At 35.2% G+C, this 20904-nt stretch overlaps 1 protein-coding gene across 2 annotated transcripts in view; it reads left to right on the top strand.

Moving 5' to 3' along the window:
• Nucleotides 1–20904, top strand: part of PCDH15 (protocadherin related 15) — a 1495046-nt gene that overhangs the window by 1146322 nt on the left and 327820 nt on the right. For both annotated transcript variants that reach the window (XM_020978669.2, XM_078150714.1), the window contains one exon: nt 10813–10906. In XM_020978669.2, the coding sequence (XP_020834328.1) occupies nt 10813–10906 (94 nt within the window). The remainder of the gene's footprint in view (nt 1–10812; nt 10907–20904) is intronic.

The following is a 20904-nucleotide window of genomic DNA, read 5'->3' as shown; positions in this document are numbered from 1 at the left end:
CTACATAAATCCTTTAGGATTCAGTTAAAAGGCCACACTTTAGGATCTAAAAGGCCACATGTGGTCTCAAGGCCACAGGTTTACAGAAGGAAATCCTTTTGAATTTGCTCTGTAAAATTTGGATTCATTCAAAAGGTTACACTTAAGGATCTAGAAGGTCACATGTGACCTCTCGGCTGTAGTTTTCCCACCCCTAGAAGGGTCCATGAGAAAATATTCATTCAACATAAGGATAACAATAAACAAGATAAGCCATATTATTCATATAAATTTAAAAATAACATGATTAAATCAACCTGGAATACATACAGAAATATTTAGTTAATAGAAATCTGATACAGAAAACTTTTATTGAAAATATCTATTATGGTAAGTGAAAACTTTTAGCATATACTTCAAGGCCACTAACTTTTATTGCCACTTTACAGGGCATTTTTTAAATTCATTATTATTTTGAATTGATTTTAAGTTGCCTTTTTTTTTAATGAAAGAAAATCACCAGTTGAAGTACAGAGAATTGGACCATACCACTCATCTGAAGGAAATAAGAGTTTCTCTTGAGCAATAAGCCATGAAAAACTGACTTTCTCTTTGAAAGGATGGCAGTGACAATGAGGAAACACTTAGCATTTATCCTAGTAAAATTCACTCTCATATTTGATCAAAGAGAAGTTTAGATGATTGGCCATAAAACTCAAGAGTAGGAAAAAAATACATAAACATATATCAGCATTTTCCCTTTCCCTAGCCATTTATCCACATTTTATATTATCATTAGATTTCCAGGCAATGGAAGGAGAAGTCTCTTTTCATGGCAACAGCTGAACCAGACCTACAGAATGTTATCACCAGTAGCCCTGCCTCGTGGTGTTGAATTATTTGGCCATTACTACCCATGAAAGAAGAAAAATACACAGTGCCCCTGCATCCTCTGGCCCTATTCTACTGCTATAGTATTTATGGCAGAAAGATAGAAAGGAGGGCATATGATGCTGGCAATCACATATTTTACACAATTTATAAACTTGTTACTTAGCAATTGATACTCTAAATGTAGGATTCTTGTCCAATGATCAAAAAAATAGGTGTCCTAGAAGAGGAAGTGAGTTATACAGACACTGACAGTTTCACTGTGATCAAAATAAGCTAACAAATATCTTGTAACTGATATGGGAGGATGACTAATGAGTTCTTAGAGAAGGAAATTGGCAAAGTTGGCTTTCTCATGAGTCCAAAGGCAATGAAAATTCCATTTCATGTGATATTTGGTCATCTTTTGTATCAGCAAAATATCTGTTGCAGAGGATAATAAAGAAAAAGATTAGATTTTCCACATTAAATGAATATAGACTTTAATGCTTTGGGGCTTCAACGAGATGGTAAGAATCAATGAGGATAGTAAATATATGTGGACATACGAATATATGTGTATATTTGAAAATATTAATTCAGGAGGAGTGAATACAGCCAGGTATGTATATACTATGCATAAACTTTATAACGGTCTTGAATATTGTCTTTGAGAGAAAAAAAACATAACATACTAGTTATAACATACCACAAAATGAAAAATATTGTATTTTAATAATATAAAATGATTTTGATGATCTTAGTGTGTTTCTTTAGCTGATTATGTAGTATCAGACTACTGACTTGTTAGAGAAAATATCTAAATTAACACAAAGTTAAGAAAAAATGATGTAGATCAGTAGATATAAATAAGTAATATATAACATGTATGCTATAATGTAAGCAACTTTATCTTAATGTATCTAAACTATGTAAGAAATGGGAACTGATTAGATGAAACAACTATAATAGTAACACCTAGCATTTGATAATGCTTTAAAGTTTCCAAAGCCCTTTTCAAATATTATCTCATTTTGTTCTCACAGCAAGCTTGGGAGGTGGGTACTAGTATGCCCTTTTTACAGTTAAGGAAACTGAAACAGACTAAGGTTAAGTAACCTGTCCAAGGTCACACAGCTAGTGTATGAAGCCAAATTTGAACTCAGGTCTTCCTGACCCAAGATCTGACATTCTATCTACTATGACACCTTAAACAAACTGCAAAAATTTCATAAGGAAGTTTTAATGATATAAGTCCATTATCATAATCACTAGTGTGAAAGAGCCCACAAAGAATCTTAGTAAAGACTTGATTTGCTAGGTATAGTTATGACAAGCAAGGCCAACATTGGTTAAAAATACAAATGTGTTTATATTTTTTTATACAAGAGAAAGAAGGTTGAAGATTACATGCAGAGTCACCTCATTGAACAAACTAAAACACAGAAGGTTGAGTTACATTAAGAAAATTTAGGGAGGGACCCAATTAAACAGTCATTCCAAGGACATTTAACTTGGAAACTATAAATTGTTGCTTATAGTTGTAGTAGAAAGGACATTACAGGGGGGGATAAAAAAGATCAAAGAAGTTTCTTGACTAGACTGAGCATACCCAACAAAGGTTGTGCCATGGCTAAGTAAATGGTGAGGATATTGAGGTCAGTCAGTCATAAGCATTTATTAAGTGCCTACTGGGTAACAATAACTGGACTTATCATTGAGGATGCAAAGAGAGGCAAAATAAAATTTCCACTATAAAGAAAGTTACAGTGTAAAGGGGAAGACAACATGAAAATGACATACAGGATAGATTCATGATAGATTCTCCAAGCATATGAACAGGGAGGCCTAACAAAACACATAAAAATCTTGCACCTTTAGATTATAGAAAGAGTTGACCAGATAACATCAACAGATATTAGCCTCTATACCTCCTTTTTCATCTGCATATTTTATGAGAATAATATATACAAACATTTAATAAAGATACTAGAAAGAAGGGGAAAAAAAGCTTCAGTAGAGATATCTGGAATAAATGACTCTTTTACTCTCATACAATAAGAAAGATGTAGCACACAAGTCCCCACAACATTTGATCTTTATTATGAAAAACAAAATAAAACAAAACGAAGCACTTTATCTAGTACAACAAAATGCCTCCCTCAAGCCCTTCCTGTAAAAACATGTCACTTGTGCGCACCTCAAATTATGCAGATATTATTTAGCCACGTAGACAACTTTGTTTGAAATATCATCAGTAATTTCATCAGATGAGATATAAAACAGGAATAAGGATGCTTATCAACCTGTTCCAGACGTGTGGATTTCTGATCATTGGTGAAGTCAGTCAGATGCTGTTATTTGCTGGGGACAGAGGGAGGAGGCATCAAAACCCCAGAACATCTCAGATTTCTTGGATGAAATCCATAACTAAGGAAAAGAATTTGAGCTAACCATCCACCACAGGAAACTACAGAATGCCTATTGTCTTGTCTATGATAAATCATTAAAACAGACAACCTAAATAATCCATCTATTCATGTATTTATCTCATGTAACGACAATGAACGATGTATTGAGCATATCATAATTTTTTTTAAAAGAGTAGGCTGAATTGATTTTTAACAAATTATTTAAACTTCGTAGTATCCTTAAACTTCTCCCTGAATCAAACATCTGCATTTCAACACCAGTATTCTTCAGGGTTAGGTTGTAATGAAAAATCATGGAAAACTATAAATTCCAAAGAATTGAAAATAAGTATCAATCGGAGGACAATAGGGAAGCTCAAGGTTTATGTGAGCATCTCACAGCACATAATTTAAAAAAATCAAAGAATTATGGAGAACTGGAACAAAGGATTCCATCAAAGGCATATCTTAGTGAAAAATAATATGAATCCATCCTGTAAGAATAGCAAGGGATAATTGATGATTGTCATCTTCCCCATTCTCCACTGGAATTCTTGTGATGTCAAGAAAAAGTGCAGACAACTACCAAAATGATGAGTGAGTCATGAATGTGTTGAAATTTGTATACTTTAAGATACTATTCGCACATAGGAGAACACAGTTCCTTTTGGAGTATTGATTTTTTTTTTTTATTTCTTAGCTCTCTGTTTTGTAAATTGGCCCATAAGTTTCTGAATCAGTGCTTGGGATTAACACTATTTCTGAATTTTCTTTTTTTGAAATTTCATTTTAGACTTTGATATTTAAACATCTTCAGTGACAAAATTGATCCAAACACCACTGCTAAGAATCAAATCTCAGAAATGATTTGTTTTTAGTTATATAGGAATAGTTGCCTTCATAATCCATTATAAAAAATTTTCAAGCAAAAACCACCTGATTATATTAATTCATTCTTCCTGATGTTTTATTTTTATTAATTATGTTTTTAGCATTCCACATTCACTTCCACAAGATTTTGAGTTCCAAATTTTCTTCCCATCTCTCCCTTCTCCCCACCCTGAGATGGTGTGCATTCTGAATACCCCTTCCTCCAATTTGCCCTCTTTTTTATCACCCACATTCTTTTATCCCCTTCCCTTTCTATTTTCCTGTATGATAGGATAGATTTCTATGCCCCCTTTGCCTGTATATCTTATTTCCCAGTTGAATGTAAAAATATTTTAACATTGGTTTTTAAAACCGTGAGTTCCAAACCTTCTTCCCTCCCCACCCACCCTCATTGACAAGGCAAGCAATTTGGTACAGGTTATGCATGTGTAGTCATACAAAACACTTCCGTAAGATTCATGCTATGAAAAACTACCTATATTTCCCTCCATCCTATCCCATCCCCTGTTTATTGTATTCTCTTCTTTGACCTCTTCCCTCCTCAAAAGTGTTTGCTTCTGATTACCCCCTCTCAATCTGCCTCTCTTCAATCATTCCCCCTTTGTCTTCCTTTTCCCCTTTTTTTCCGTAAGGTATGATAGATTTCCACACCCAATTGAGTGTGTATTTCATTTCCTCCTTAAACCAAATCTGATCAGAGTAAGATTGACTCATTCCCTCTTACCTTCCCCCTCTTACCTTCCAGTGTAAAAGCTTTTTCTTTCCTCTTCTATGTGAGATAATTTACACCATTTTACCTCTCCCTTTCTCCTTCTTTCAGTATCTTCCCTCAGTCTTTAATTTTATGTTTTTACATATCATCCCTTCATATTCAACTCACTCTATGCTATATATATGCGTGCGTGTGTGTGTGTGTGTGTGTGTGTGTGTGTGTGTGTATTCATTACCTCCAACTACCCTAATACTGAGAAAGGTCTCATGAGTTACAAATATCATCCTTCCATGTTCCATGTTAACAGTTCAACTTTAATAAGTCTCTTATGATTTCTCTTTCCTGTTTACCTTTTCATGCTTCTTTTGAGTCTTGTATTTGAAAGTCAAATTTTTATTCAGCTATGGTCTTTTCATAAAGAATTCTTGAAAATCCTATATTTCTGCAAATATCGATTTTTACCCCTAAAATATTACACTAAATTTTAGTGGGTAGGTGATTCTTAATTTTATTCCTAGCTCCTTTGACCTCCAGAATATATTTTAAGTCCTTCAGTCCCTTAATGTAGAAACTGCTAAATCTTGTGTTAACTTCATTGTGTTTCCACAATACTTGAAAGGTTTCTTTTTGTATGCTTGCAATATTTTCTCCTTGACCTGGGAGCTCTGGAATTTGTCTCTAATATTCATAGGAGTTTTCCTTTTAGGATCTTTTTCAGGAGGTGATCAGTGGATCCTTTCAATTTCTATTTTGCCCTCTTGTTCAAGAATATCAGAACAATTTTCCTTGATAATTTCTTGATAGATAATGTCTAGGCTCTTTTTTTATCATGGTTTTCAGGTAGTCCAATAATTTTAAAATTACCTCCCAAAGATCTATTTTTCAGGTCAGTTTTTTTCCAATGAGAAATTTCATGTTGTCTTCTATTTTTTCATTCTTTTGGTTTTGTTTTATATATTTTTCTATTTCTCATAAAGTCATTAGCTTCCATTTGTTCCATTCTAATTTTTAAGGAATTATTTTCTTCAGTGAGCTTTTGAACCTCCTTTTCCACTTGGATGATCCTGCTTTTTAAGACATTCTTCTCCTTATTGGCTTTTAGACCTCTTTTGCCATTTGGGTTAGTGTGTTTTTTAAGGTGTTATTTTCTTCAGTATTTTTTTGGTCCCCATTAGCAAGCTATTGACATGTTCTTCATGATTTTCTTAGGTTACTCTCAAGTCTCTTCCCAATTTTTCCTCCCCTTCTCTTACTTGCATCTCAAAATCCTTTTGGAGCTCTTCCATGGCCTGAGACTAATTCATGTTTTTTGAGGGACTTTGGATGTAGGAGCTTTGACTTTATTATCTTCTTCCGGTTGTATGTTTTGCTCTTCTTTGTCACCAAAGTAAGATTTGAGAGCATGATTTTTTTTACCTCTGTTTGCTCATTTTACCAGCCAATTCCTTGATTTTTAACTCTTTGTTAAGATAGAGCTCGCTTCCAGTGTGGAAGATGTGCTGTATCAAGCTTCAGGGGTTTCGTGCAACTGTTTTCCAAGATACTTCTAGGGACCTGTAAATTTTCTGTTCTTCCAAGGTGGTAGGATAAAGGAGAGGTGTTTACTCTTTTCTAGGTCTATGCTGTAGTCTACGAGTGACCACAAGCACTCTTTTCTTCCTCGTAACTGTGAGGAGGATTCTCTCTCACCACCACCACCATAAGCTCAGCTACACCAGTTCTCCTCCTTGCCCCAGGACTGCCACCCAGGACTGAGACCCATATCCAAGAATGGGCAAAATAAGAGAATCCTGCCTCAGCACCAGCAAAGAGATCCCTGCCATCGACCTCTGATGAGCTGCTTTATCCCCCCATTGTCTGTGTGCCAAGAGCTCTAGAAGCAGCACATTGTGGCTACCATCCCAGGGCTGTGTGAGGGCCAGGGCTAGTCCATGCTCCTCTCTCATCCAGGTCTGACAGACCTTTCCCACTGCCCTTCTAAGTTGTCTTTGGCGTTTGTAGCTTGAGAAGTCTGGAAGCTACTATAGCTACCCATAATTCAGTCTCCTGAGGGCTGTTCCATCTTTGCCTGTGTGGCCCATGCTGAACTAAGCTCCTCTCTCAACCTAGCATAACAGACCTTTCCTATCAACCATCTAGGTCATCTTGGGCTGGAAATATGTTTCACTCTGTCTTTTTGTGCATTCTGCTACTGTATAATTTGGTTAGCGTCATTTTTACAGATGTTTACAGGGGATTGGAGGAGAACTCAAGCAAGTCACCACTTTTACTTCAACATCTTGGCTCTGCCCCTCTTCCTGATGATATTAGAGGAATTATTTAATCCTATAAAATCTTTGGACTATGGTCCAATATGCAAAAATCCACCAGTAAATGAACAATGATTTTTGTTGTTTTCTGCACATCAATTTTCCCTCTAATTGATTCTTTTTTAATTCATAGACTGAATTCATTGAGATTTATTATCACTAGAGTGTGATCTGCATCTGAACCATAACTCAACACCATTCCAGAATGCTTTCCAGTGTTCTTGTGCATTTGCTTAGTTAATAAGATAATGTTCCATTTTGAATTACATGAACCCAGGCATTGTCAATAGCACTCCTCTCTCCAAACCTCCTAAGCTACCATCACAGTAAGTACACATCAGATTATTAGACTCTTGTATCCAACACCAAACTCTGAAACTTAGGGGATAAACTTGTATAGAACTTGGACCATTTTCAAAAGGGAAATTCATATGATGGTTAAAGAGCTGTTAAACAGACTTAGGAAATTCACAGAATCATATAATTTCAGGATTGGATGCTATGTCAGTCATCATCCAGTTGAACAAATATCCAAAGAAGGAATCCCCTCTAAAATATACCTTATAGAAGGCCACCTTTTCCATGTGTCAACTATTCATATACAAATAATAGTAACAATAATAATAATAGCCAGCATATTGAAGTTTATAAATATTCTCTTATTTATTCTCTCAATAAGCCTGAAAAGTTGGTGTTATTATTATGCCTATTTTATAGATGAGATAGACAAAAGTTAAGTTATTTGTTTAGGGTCACACAGCTAGGAAGGGTCTGAAATCAGATTTAAACTTTTTTTTCCTGATTTAATTTCAGCCCTCTATCCACATTGACAACTTGCTGCCTTTAATTGAACACAGATACCCTATTTCCTCCATCCTGAGTCTTCTCTTCTCCAGGCTAAACATACTTAGTTCATTCAACTAATCCTTATATGATACTAACAATTATTTTAAATTGCTTCTCTTGAAGAAGTAGAAGATAAAAAAATAATGTTGGGGAAGTAAGAGGTCATAAAGGAAAGAGTACAGGATCTCAAGATTGGAAGACATAAGTTGAAATCCTGCCTCTGACATTTACTTGCTGTGCAATTCTGGGAATGTCAATGTTCTTATTTGTAAAAATGAAGTTCTACCAGATGGCTTCTAAGGTCACTATCATCACAAATGTTTATGATCCTAGCATTTTAATTGGAAGAGCTCATGTCATATTGTGTCCCTACCACTTCTTGCCTCCATGAGCTTGTGCAAATCATTTTATGTAGTGTAGCTGCTGAATAAGTTTGTTATAATCTCAATAGAATGAGCACTTAATATGTGAAAGGTTCTAGAAATATTAATGCAAAACATAAAATAGTTCCTGTCCTCATTGAGCTCATGATCTATTGAAATTGAATTGAATTCAGGTCAACTGAATTTACCTCTATGGTCTTTGGTTTCTCATCCATAAAAAGAGAATAACATCTGTGGATCTCCAGTAATACTAAAAGTAAATAATGTGTGTTTTGTAACATTATAATGCAACTGGCAGTGAAGATCACAAAAAAATGGGTGTTGGTTCTGGAATAAGAGAAGCATTCCTCAAAGCCCACTGCACTCCTTCCCAGCTATGCAACTTGGAGCAAATCACTGACCCTATATTAAACCCCATTTTTTCATCTCAAAAGAGAATGGATGGATTCTAATGTCCCTTCCAAGTCTTAGTAGTGAACCTATGTCATGACATGCCAAGATTGATGGCCATTTTTGAGAAAAATGGTTTTTTTATATAAAATACTGGACTACATTTTTTAATGAATAATAATGGTTGGGGTGGTCATGGGGATAATCCACTGGTTGTAAGAGCTATTGGATACTGAAGAGTGATGGAGTTGTTTACCAAGGGAATCTTCATGAATAAAATAGACACAAAGATTTCTGAATTGATTATGGTGCTGCCCTTCCTGAATGCATTGTTCAGGAAACCCTTTCAGTTCTATCATCTTTAATTCTTTCAAAAAATTGTCACAGCCTTATAGTCCTTTATCTACCTAGAGCTTAAAATAATAACAACAACAAAAACAACAACACTCACATCTCCACGGTGTTTTAAGGTTTATAAAAGCCTGCCCTGTGTAGTAATTAGTGAATTGATACAGATAGATGGATGGATGACAGAAAAGGAGATATGTATTTTATGGATATGGACATATGCATACATATATATATATATATATATATATATGTATGTATATACATATATATATGTATGTATATATATACATACATATATATATATATGTATGTATATATATATATACACACACATATGTATATATATATACACATATATTCATATGTGTTTTTATGTGTGTGTGCATTTGTGTATGTATATGTATGTTGTAGAGATATGAGGGATGAAGGATCCAGTCCTGTAATTTTATGAAGAATCTCCTCATCAGGAATTTCTACTGATACAGATCATCACCTCCCCTAAAACTTCCAGTTCTTAGAGTGTTATCTGGGGTCACTGGAAGAATAAGTGATTTGACCAACATCCCCCACTGAGTATGAGTCCAAATTATTTTACAACCATGTCTTCTTGATTCTAAGCTCAGATATTTATCTCTCAAACCACACCAGCCAGTCTCAGCATTCCTATTTCATCAAAGTGGCTTAGTGAGGTATGGTGTGGGTAGAGTACTTAACTAAGTTAAATAAAACTAATAAGCATTTATGAATCACTTTCTATCTGTCAGTTATCATGCTAAGCACTAAAAATGCAAATGGAAAGAAAAAGAAGACAGTTCTTTCCCCAAGGAGCTCACTTTCTAATGAGAGATACACACACACACACACACACACACACACACACACACACACACACACAATAAATTTTAAAAAAAAGGGGGTGGAGAGCTAGGGAAGGTAGCCACATGGAGTAATGGTGGTGAAGTTTAGAGAATCAGGAGAGTAGTGAAGGATGACTGACCTGGTTAATGCTGAAAAAAAGAAACTTGGGAAGGAACTCATCAGTGAGAAGAGAGAGTCTCAGGAGCTGAGGGATTATCCAGGGTAAGAATGTTGCAGAGTTGGAAGACTCTTCCAGAGTAAGAAGTCAGCTGAGGCATTATGGGAGAATCAGGAATAGGTTTGAGATAGAAATGAAAAAAAATAAACTCAGTCAGGAAGCACAGGATACAAATCTTGCTTCTCACACTTAACTGCATGATCATGGGCAGAATATTTAACCGCTCTCAGGCTCGTCTTTCCTGGAAATCTTAATGATACTGGTCTTGACAACATGATAGGATTTTGAGGAAGATCAAATTAAATTACGTGGGGAAGGTTCCTTCTAGTCATATATGGTATTAATGATGACATTCTGATGAAATTCAAAGAAATGAAGCCACTTGTCCAAAGTCAGGGAGTTGGTAAGTGTAGGAGCTGAAACTTGCAACCAGTCTACAGATTCCATGTCAAGAATGCTTTTTTGTACATAAGTTGAACATCAATATTCTTCTCCAAAAGACAAATCTGAGATATTTTATCTATGTGTGAAGAAATAGAAAGTTTTACTAAAATTCCCCCAATGAAATTAATTGTAAACATTGTAGATTTTTCTAATGACATATTTTTTCCTGTTGAATTTTCTACCCTACTAGCACTGGTATTCTTACCTTGGGAAAAGCATTGGACAGAGAAAGCACAGACCGCTACATTTTGATAGTCACTGCTTCTGATGGCAGACCAGATGGGGTGAGTGAACTTCAAATCAATATGCTTTAATGATGAACTTAAGTCTGCTTAAAAAAGCAAAGGCAAAAGCGAACTGGCTAGTCTATGGCTAGAAAATAACAAATGGGAATCATGGACATGTTTCTTTATCCTGCAGTAACTTTCTGGTTTGGGACAAACCAGGGACAAGCCTAAATATTATTTGGAGATCTGCCATTTTGAAAATATACCAGCAAAATCTTTAAATTGTGACAGTTAGTGTTTTATACTGGTTTGCTGGTCAGGATTAAAAAACTATGACTACATTCCATTGTATGTGGTAGCAGTGACATGGATAAAGAACAGTTTAATAGAGGCCCTGTTCTTTTAGTGCATAGAAAGCTCAAGTGGTACCTTATACATAAGACTTACCTTAATTGCTCACCTTACCCTTCCCAATTTTTAGCACCTTTCTTCTGCCAGGGAAATTACTTTCTATGCATTTCACATTTACTTGTCTGTACTCACTTCTCCCAATAGAATGGAAATTCTTTGAAGGTAGGGGTGGCTTTGTCTTTGTCTCTGTACTCCCAGAACATAGCATGGTGCCTGATATATAGTATTTAATTAAGAAATAATTGTTCAATAAGTTATTGAATGGATCTTACAATAAGAATGTCATTCACAAAAGGTAATACAGTTTTGGACTGCTTTAAGAGAGGTATGGCTTGATAAGAATAGGGAAGTGATAGTCATTCTGTACATTGCCCTTGTCAGACCACATTTATGGTACTATGTTCAGTTCTGGTCCTGATGGTTTAAGAATGCCATTGATAAAGTAGAGAGGTCAGAGGAAAGTACTTTGTTTGAGATTATGTCATATTAAGATGTTTTCCTGTAACAAGGATTACTTCTGCAGAGGAAGAGAAAACAGAGGCAATGGACAGGGAGACATGATAGCCAACTGATAAGTTAAAAGCAGTTGTGATTCACTTTAAGGAAAGCTATTAGGTCAGTGTGTAAAAAGAAAGAGATAAAGTTCATTATACTTGATGTAAGTATTACTTCACCTTATGAAGGGGATCTCTCAAAACAAAGACTGCAGAAATTCTACTTATGAAATAATTAAGACATGGTCAAGCCACACTGGTTTTGACTATAAATGGGCCCACTGTCACGTTTTCTGCTGTGCTACTGCTCATAGTCTTTTCAACAGCAACATTCTAGCATTGATGTTATAGCAGTATTAATATAAGGACATTACAGACACTCTAGTTAAAAGTGGGCATGTCACATTGAACAATGGAAAATTGTGGTGACCTTGAGAAAGCTTCTACATGCATTGTAACAATTAAGGAATTTCAAAAAAAAATACAATTAAAGTTGTCATCAGAGAAATATATACCAATTTTTGGAATAATTTGAGGACTGCACTGGTATATTCATGACTTCAAGCAGGGGCGACTGCTAAACTATTGGATAAATCCAGTGTTGGGAATTTGTGAAGGATTGCAGAAGCAGCTGCCTAGTGCAAGGAAGCATAGAGAGTAAGGTGGGACCCTTATCTACCATGAAAATGAAGCTAGTCCTTCCTCAAAAGGCACTGAAACCATTTTCAAGACATAACTGGGACAGGAGACTAAGGTTTAAGCTCTTCCTGTAGCTTCCTTTAAAACTTAAGTATAAAACCCAGCCCAAGAGGAGATAGCACTTGTTTTCCTTTATTATCTGATAAGAAGACCACACAGGCAACACAGAGGTGGGGAAATTATGCCAAGGTGAATCAGGTTTATATTCTTACCAAATATCATTTCTCTGCTATGGCTAAAAATTATCCTTTATTTAAATAGTAATTTTTTCAATTACATTTAATGAAAAAAATTGACATTAATTTTTATTTCTTTTGAATTTCATATTTTCCCCCTTTCTCCCTCTCCAACCCCCTTCCCCAAAATGTAATAATTTTAAATAGGTTATTTGTGAGCAGTTATGTAAAACATATTTCCATATTGCTCCTGTTTTGAAAGAAGAAATAGACCAAAAGTAAAAAAAAAACACCACAAAAAAAAGACAAATTGTAAATTGCATGCTTTGATCTACATTCAAACTCTATGAGTTCTTTCTTTGACTGTGAATGACATTTTCCATCATGAGTCCTTTGGAATTACCTTGGATCATTGTACTGCTGAGAAGAACTAAGTCATTTGTAGTTGATCATCGTAAAATGTTCTGGTTATTGTGTACAATATTCTCCTGGTTCTACTCACTTCACTTTGCATCAGATCATGTAAATCTTTCCATGTTTTTCATGAAATCTGCCTGCTTGTCATTTATTATAGAACAATAGAATTTCATTACATTAAAATACCACAACTAGTTCAGCCATTTCCCAATTGATGGGCATCCCCTCAATTTCCAATTATTTTCCACCACAAAAAAAGCTGCTATAAATACTATTTGTACAAATAGATCCTTTTCCTTTTTATGATCTCTTTGAGATAGAAACCTATTAGTTATGTCACTGGCTCAAATGCTAAACATAGTCTGATTGCTTTTACTTGGGCTGAGATCAGGATTGTGACCCTTGCCTTTTCTTTTTCTTTTATCTTCAGCTGAAGCACAATAGATTCTGCTCCAGCCTTTTACCTTTCGTCTATGTGTATCTCTGCTTCAGATGTGTTTCTTGTAAACAACATATTGTAGGATTCTTGTTTTTAATCCACCCTGCTGTTAGCATCTGCTTTTTGGGAGGTCAGTTCCTCCCATACACATTCACAGTTATAACTACTGAACTATATTTCCCTCCATTCTGTTTTTTCCCATTTATATTTTTCTCTCTCCTTTCACTATGTTTCTCCTCACAGTACTCCTGACCATCACCTCCTTCAATCTTCCCTGCCTTCTATTAGCCCCCTTTCTCATTCCCCTCCCCTCCTGCTTTTCTTTAGAAAAGATAGATTTCTATAACCATCTTGCTGTGTATGCTATTCCATCTTTGAGCCAAATCCAGTGATAGTGAGGTTCAAATAATGCTCACTCCCCCCATTTTCTTTCCCTCCAGTATAATAGCTCTTTTGTACCTTTTCACATGACATAATTTATCTTCTTCTGCTTCTCCATTCCCTCTTCTGCCAGTGCAATCCTCTTTCTCATCCCTTATTTTTTAAATATTATCCCATCAAAGTCAACTTTACCTGCACACTCTCTCTCTCTCTCTCTCTCTCTCTCTCTCTCTCTCTCTCTCTCTCTATATCTCTATATCTATATATATTATATATATATATATATATATATATATATTATATATATATATATATATATGTGTTGTATATATATTATGTATAATATTACATATATATATATATATATATGTATATGTATATATATATATATATATATATATATATATATGTATATATATATATATATATATATATACACACACATATACATATATATACACATATGCTCTTAACTGTCCTAATAATGATACTGTTTTTAAGAGTTGCAATTATCATCTTCTCGTATGGGCATATAAACAGTTTAACCTTATTAATTGTTCTTTCCTCCTTCCTTCCTTCTTCTTCTTTCTTTCTTTCTTTTTCTTTCTTTCTTTCTTTCTTTCTTTCTTTCTTTCTTTCTTTCTTTCTTTCTTTCTTTCTTTCTTTCTTCTTTCTTTCTTTCTTCTTTCTTCTTCTTCTTCTTCTTTCTTTCTTTCTTTCTTTCTTTCTTTCTTTCTTCTTTCTTTCTTTCTTTCTTTCTTTCTTCTTTCTTCCTTCCTTCTTTCTTTCTTTCTTTCCCTTTTCCCTTTTTATGTTTCTCTTGAGTATTCTATTTGAAAATAAAATTTTCTGTTTAGCTCTGGTCTTTTCATCAGGAATGTTTGAAAGTCCCCTATTTCACTGAATGTCCATTTCCCACTTGAAAGTTAAAGCTCAGTGTTGCTATGTAGTTTGACTTCCAAAATATCGTATTTGAAGCCCTCTGATGCTTTGATGTATAAATCCTGTATAATCCTAACTATGACTCTTTGATATTTTTTTTCCCTCCTGGCTGTTTGCAGTATTTTCTCCTTGACCTGAGAGTTCTGGAATTTGGCCATACTACAACCTGGGAGTCTTCATTTATTGATCTTTTTTCAGGAGGTGATTGGTGGATTCTTTGAATTATTATTTTACCATGGTTCTAGGATATCTAGGCAATTTTCTTCTATAATTTCTTGAAACCTGTTGTTAAGGCTCTTTTTTGTGATCATGGCTTTCAAGCGGTGCAATAATTCTTAAATTATCTCTCCTGGATCTATTTCCAGGTCAATTGTTTTTCCAACGATGTATTTTATATTTTCCTCAATTTTTTTTCATTCTTTTGACTTCGTTTGTTTGATTCTTGATGTCTTATAGAGTCATTAGCTTCCACTTTCCTAATTCTAATTTTTAAGGAATTATCTTCCTCAGTGAGCTTTTGTACCTCCTTTTCCATTTGGCCAATTCTGCTTTTTAAGTAGTTATTTTCTTCAGCAGATTTTTGTGCCTTCTTTTCCGTTTGGCTAATTATACTTTTTAAAGAGTTGTTTTCTTTTTCTAAGCTGTTGTCTCTTTTTTCATGGTTATCTTGCATAACTCTCATTTCTTTTCCCAGTTTTTCTTCTACCTCTTTTATTTGATTTAAAAAAAAATTGAGCTCTTCCAGGAGGACTTTTGGGGCCTGGCATCAATTCGTATTTCTCTTTGAGCTTTCACCTGTGCTGGGTTATGTTTCCTTTTTACCCGTGATACAGCCATTTCTTGCAATCCTTCCAAATTATTGGTCTTTAATTTGTTTCACCCCACTTTTTGTGGGCTCTGTTGCTTTAAAATGTCTTTTGAGGCAATATCTAAAGTTATTTTGAGAGAAACTGGGGAAAGCTAAGGCAACTTCCTGCCTTTTCTCCACCATCTTGGCTATATTTTCTGAAAAATCTTCTTTTTAAAAAGTACTTAGAGACTCTGCAAGTATCTGTTTTCATTCTAAACTTAACCTTTAGTACAAAACTAACCTGAATCACTTCCATGTTATAACAGATGAGTCACAATTTGCATTATTGTAGGAAACATCCATAGCAATGAAACTATAAATCAATCAACATATGATTGTCTGTTTGTTTTTTAATTACTCCAGTGGACACAGCTATAGCTAGGACTAAAATTTAAGAGAAGGGACAGGGAGGAGGGAGGAAAGCCAAGTGTCCAGGTCTTCTTAGGGGAAATGACTGTTTCTAATTTATAATCCCTTACAGATATGGGATACACAATTATCAAACAAACAATACTGGACAGATATGTCACATTCACATTTTGTCCTATGTGTCAGAGAAAAGGCGTTCTGAGATTTTAATTTATCATTGCTGAGAAAGGACATGCCTTGTCCTTTCAATTTCAGGAGAATTTCTCCTTTCCTTATTCTTGTATCTAAACAGTATTATGTTGTCCTATGTTCTCAGTGATGTCTGGTTGTTGGAAGTATATTTTCAGAAAATAAATAACCTCACCAATGAATACTAAAATTTTCTCATAAAAAAGAATGTTTTTGTCATTATAATCTTTTCCCCTCATACATAACATGAAATCAGTATCGTTAGACAAATATAGACTGATATAAATAATTATTTCTCTTAGGTGTATAGGTGAATGAGCTAACTATGCTTGGATTTGTGAAGTTTTATCATCGGCATAGGTTACATTATATCCAAGGAAAGGAGTGATATGTGCCTGTCTTTGAGATTCAAAAGAGGCAAAATAGTTTTTCTCATTGAGAAGTCTAGCTGGAAAACAAACATCTATGATCTAGGGAGGCTGACAGGTGTAATTTCTAACCCCAATTCTGACAGCCCTATTTCTGACTCTAACTTAAAAGATGTAGAGACACATCCGTCACTTAAGAAGCAAGGAGTGACAAAGAAAAAGGCATCCCAAGCTATACCATTTTCTCCTTGAAATGCACTCAAGTTGCCTGGGTTTCAATGTGGCTTCAAGGTCCCTCTTTGCTATTGAGTATCTTGACAGGCTTCAGAAATATAGAACTACTTAATGAAAAGGTGTGCACTGAACCTAATGAGATAGAACACAGACGTGATTCCAAATCAGGCTGAGTGTCAGGAGGTAGGAAACACAAATGACTAATATTTAATTTAAAAATCGCTTTGTAAATTTAGCCAAAAGCAAGCAAATAGTAAACAAGTTTTCACAGGGACAATGTTCTATTGAGTTCTAACATGGGAAATGTGGATCCCCTGCATTTTTCACTTTCATTTCAGTGAAGCACTTATCAATTGCCTACTTTATTTAAAACAGTATATGAGGCTTCAGGATATAGTAAGGATTCAATTAAGGTTTGTTGATGAATTGTCTTTTGAGAACACAAAGACAGCAACAATAATAAATAATCCCTGCCTTTGAAGAAATCATATTGGATGGAAGGAAGAAAGGAAGGAAGGAAAGAAGGAAGGAAGGAAGGAAGGAAGGAAGGAAGGAAGGAAGGAAGGAAGGAAGGAAGGAAGAAGGAAGGAAGGAAGGAAGGAAGGAAGGAAGGAAGGAAGGAAGGAAGGAATGGAAGGAAGAATGGGGAAGGAGGGAAAAAGGAGGGAAGGAAGGAACTATTAAATATTTACCATGTAAAGAGCCCTGGGGATACAAATAGAAAGAGAAGACAGCCCCAGATCTCAAGGAACTCTCTAAAGGAGAGAATGACAACCTATGATTTTACTGGATAGATGGCAAGGCCCAGTGGTCTTAAGGATGGAACAACAGGCAGATGGTACAGCATGTTATGTGCCATTCCTATTAATCAAACAATATCACTGTCTGAAGGTGAAGAATTTGATTGTGCTCAAGACTTTAGCATTGAGAACTTTATTTTTGAGGTCTCTAGTAGTTGGGGCTGGTGAGAGTGTAGAGGCTGACATAGAATTCAACCCTCCATTGCAGTTTGTGTTGGTAGTGCCTGGGATGATGAGGTCCTTTCTAAAGGGATTGTGCCCTGGGTGATGACCATGGGGTTGGGGTTAGAAGTACAAACAGTGATCTGGAGGCCCTACTGTCCCGATAGACTTCCAAGTTTGGCTACTGGTCTCACCAGTGACAATTGCACAGCTGATTTCAAAGGAATTGCTTGATTTCATTCACTCTCTTAAATATTCAGATATCTTCAATCTGAAAACAGTTGCATCTAATATATCTAATATATCTAATATTTTCTACTTAATGGGCTCATCTTCAGTCAACTGCACCAATTCCAACCTTTGTAGTAATCAATTCAAAGAAAAAGTTGGCTCTGCCAATCTCAAAATATTCCTTTAGTTAGCTTGATACTTTCACTACAATGTTTTGATTGATAGCTCCAGTCACCCAGGCTTGCTTAACAAACAAAACACTTGCAATTCAATTACAAACTCTTTCCTGTGGATCAGCTGTGATAATGGCCTTTGTGTATCCTAAGATTCATCTTTCTTCTTCTTTGTTTATATTCTAATGTCATATGGAAGAAGGATTAGACTTGTCCTACTTAGCCCCAGAGGGAAGAACTTGGAACACTGGATAGACCAAATTTCTGCCAGATATTTAGAAAATCCATCCTAACAGTTAAAACTATGACAAAAGAAGGGGCTTTCCAGAGAGGCTGGTGGACCTGCCCCCTTCATTGGTGATCTTTAAGCAGGAGATGATCACTTTCCAGATCCCAGGCCATAACTCAGAAGTCATCTGTAAAGTACCTACTATGCATGTGGCACTGTGTTGGGCACAAAGGATCCAAAGACTAAAATGCAGTGGTCTTTGCCCTCAAATAATTTGTATTCTAACAAAGGAAATAATATATACAAAGTAAACCCAAAGTGGTTTTGGGGAAACAGATAGGAGGCAGGAATAGCTGGGGAAATCAAGAAAAGTTTAATGTTGTAGACAGCCCAAACTGAGCTTTGAATGAATCTAGGGATTGTAAGGGGCAAAGGTGAAAGGGAGTGAATTCTAGACATGGCAGGTAGCCTGTTCAAGACTGAAAGATAGGAGATGAAATTTTGTGGGTTAGAAATGTACAGCTCAACAATTACAAAACATTTCCACACAAATAAAATCAGATCTAAATAACTGGAAAAACATCAGATGCTCATGGGTAGCCGAACTAATACAATAAAAATGACAATCCTACCTAAGCTAATTTACTTATTCAGTGCCATACCAATCAAACTACCAAAAAAATTATTTATAGAGTAGAAAAAATAATAACAAGATTCATTTGGAAGAACAAAAGGTCCAGAATATCAAACGAACTAGTGAAAAGAAATGCAGGGGAAGGTGGCCTAGCAATTCCAGATCTTAAATTGCATTATAGCACAGCAATCATCAAAACTGCTTGGTAGTGGCTAAGAAATAGGGAGGTGGATCAGTGGAATAGGTTAAATATGAAAGACACAGTAGTCAATGACTATACTACTCTATTAGTTGATAAACCCAAAGATCCCAGCTTCTGGGATAAGAACCCACTCATTGAAAAAAACTGCTGGGAAAACTGGAAAAAGTATGGCAGAAACTAGGCATAGACCCAAATCTCACACCATATACCAAAATAAAGTCAAAATGGGTTCATGATTTAGACATAAAGGCTGATACTATAAGCAAACTGGGAGAACAAAGAATAGTTTACCTATCAGATCTACAGAGAACAGAAGAAATCATGACCAAACAGGAGATAGAGAACATTATGAAAAGCAAAATAGATAATTTTGATTACATTAAATTGAAAAGTTTTTGCACAAACAAAGCCAGTGGAACTAAGATTAGAAGGAAGGTAGAAAATTGGGAAATAATTTTTACAACCAGTCTGTCTGATAAGGGCCTCATTTCTAAAATATTTAGAGAATTAAGTCAAATTTATAAGAGTACAAGCCATTCCCCAATTGATAAATGGTCAAAGGATATGAACAGACAGTTCTCAGATGAAGAAATTAAAGCCATCTATAGTCATATGAAAAAATGCTCTAATCATTATTGATCAGAGAAATGCAAATCATAATAACTCTGAGGTACCACATCACAACTATCGGATTGGCCAACATGACAAAACAGGAAAATGATAAATGCTGGAGAAGATGTGGGAAAATTGGAACACTAATGCATTGTTGTGGAGTTGTGAAATGATCCAACCATTTTGGAGAACAATTTGGAATTATGCCCAATGGGCTATAAAAATGTGCATACCCTTTGACCCAGCAATAGCACTTCTAGGGCTATATCCCAAAGAGATCATACAAATGGGGAAAGGACCCACATGTACAAAAATATTCATAGCAGCTCTTTTTGTGGTGGCAAAGAATTGAAAATTGAGAGGATGCCCATCAATTGGGGAATGGCAGAGCAAGTTGTGGTATATGAATGTAATAGAATACTATTGTGCTATAAGAAATGATGAACAGCAGACTTCAGAAAAACCTGTAAAGACTTGTATGGTCTGATGCTGAGTGAAGTGAGCAGAACCAAGAGAACTTTGTACACAAGAATAGCCACATTGTGTGATGACTAATACTGATAAACTCAACCCTTCTCAGCAATACAAGGATCTAAGATATCACCAAAGGCTATGATGGAAAATGCTATCCACATCCAAAGAAACAACCGTGGAAGTTGAATCGCTATATTTTTTTTCTCTTCTGTTGAGTTTTGTTTCCTCTTTCTAATGGTTCCTCCTATTGGTTTTATTTTTTACTTACAACTTCACTAATGTGAAAATATGTTTAATAGGAATGTAAATGTATATCCTATATGGGATTGTGTGCCATTTTGGGAAGGGTGGTGAGGAGGAAGGGGGAGAAAAATTTAAACTCAAAAGCATATTGAAATGATTGTTGATAAATCAAAATAAATTAATAAAGTTTAAAAAAAATAAATAAATGCACAGTTCAACTGGAAATTAGACTGTTTATTTAAGGATATTGTGTAATAAGCCTGGAAAAGAATGTTGACTCAGACTCTGAAGGGCTTTAAAGGCTAAGCAGAGAAATTTCATTTTAT

The sequence above is a fragment of the Phascolarctos cinereus genome, unplaced genomic scaffold (assembly GCF_003287225.1).
Source record: "Phascolarctos cinereus isolate Bilbo 61053 unplaced genomic scaffold, phaCin_HiC Scaffold_3;HRSCAF=262, whole genome shotgun sequence".
Taxonomy (NCBI): domain Eukaryota; kingdom Metazoa; phylum Chordata; class Mammalia; order Diprotodontia; family Phascolarctidae; genus Phascolarctos; species Phascolarctos cinereus.
The sequence above is the reverse complement of the archived record's forward strand: the minus strand, read 5'-3'. Positions and strand labels throughout refer to the sequence as shown.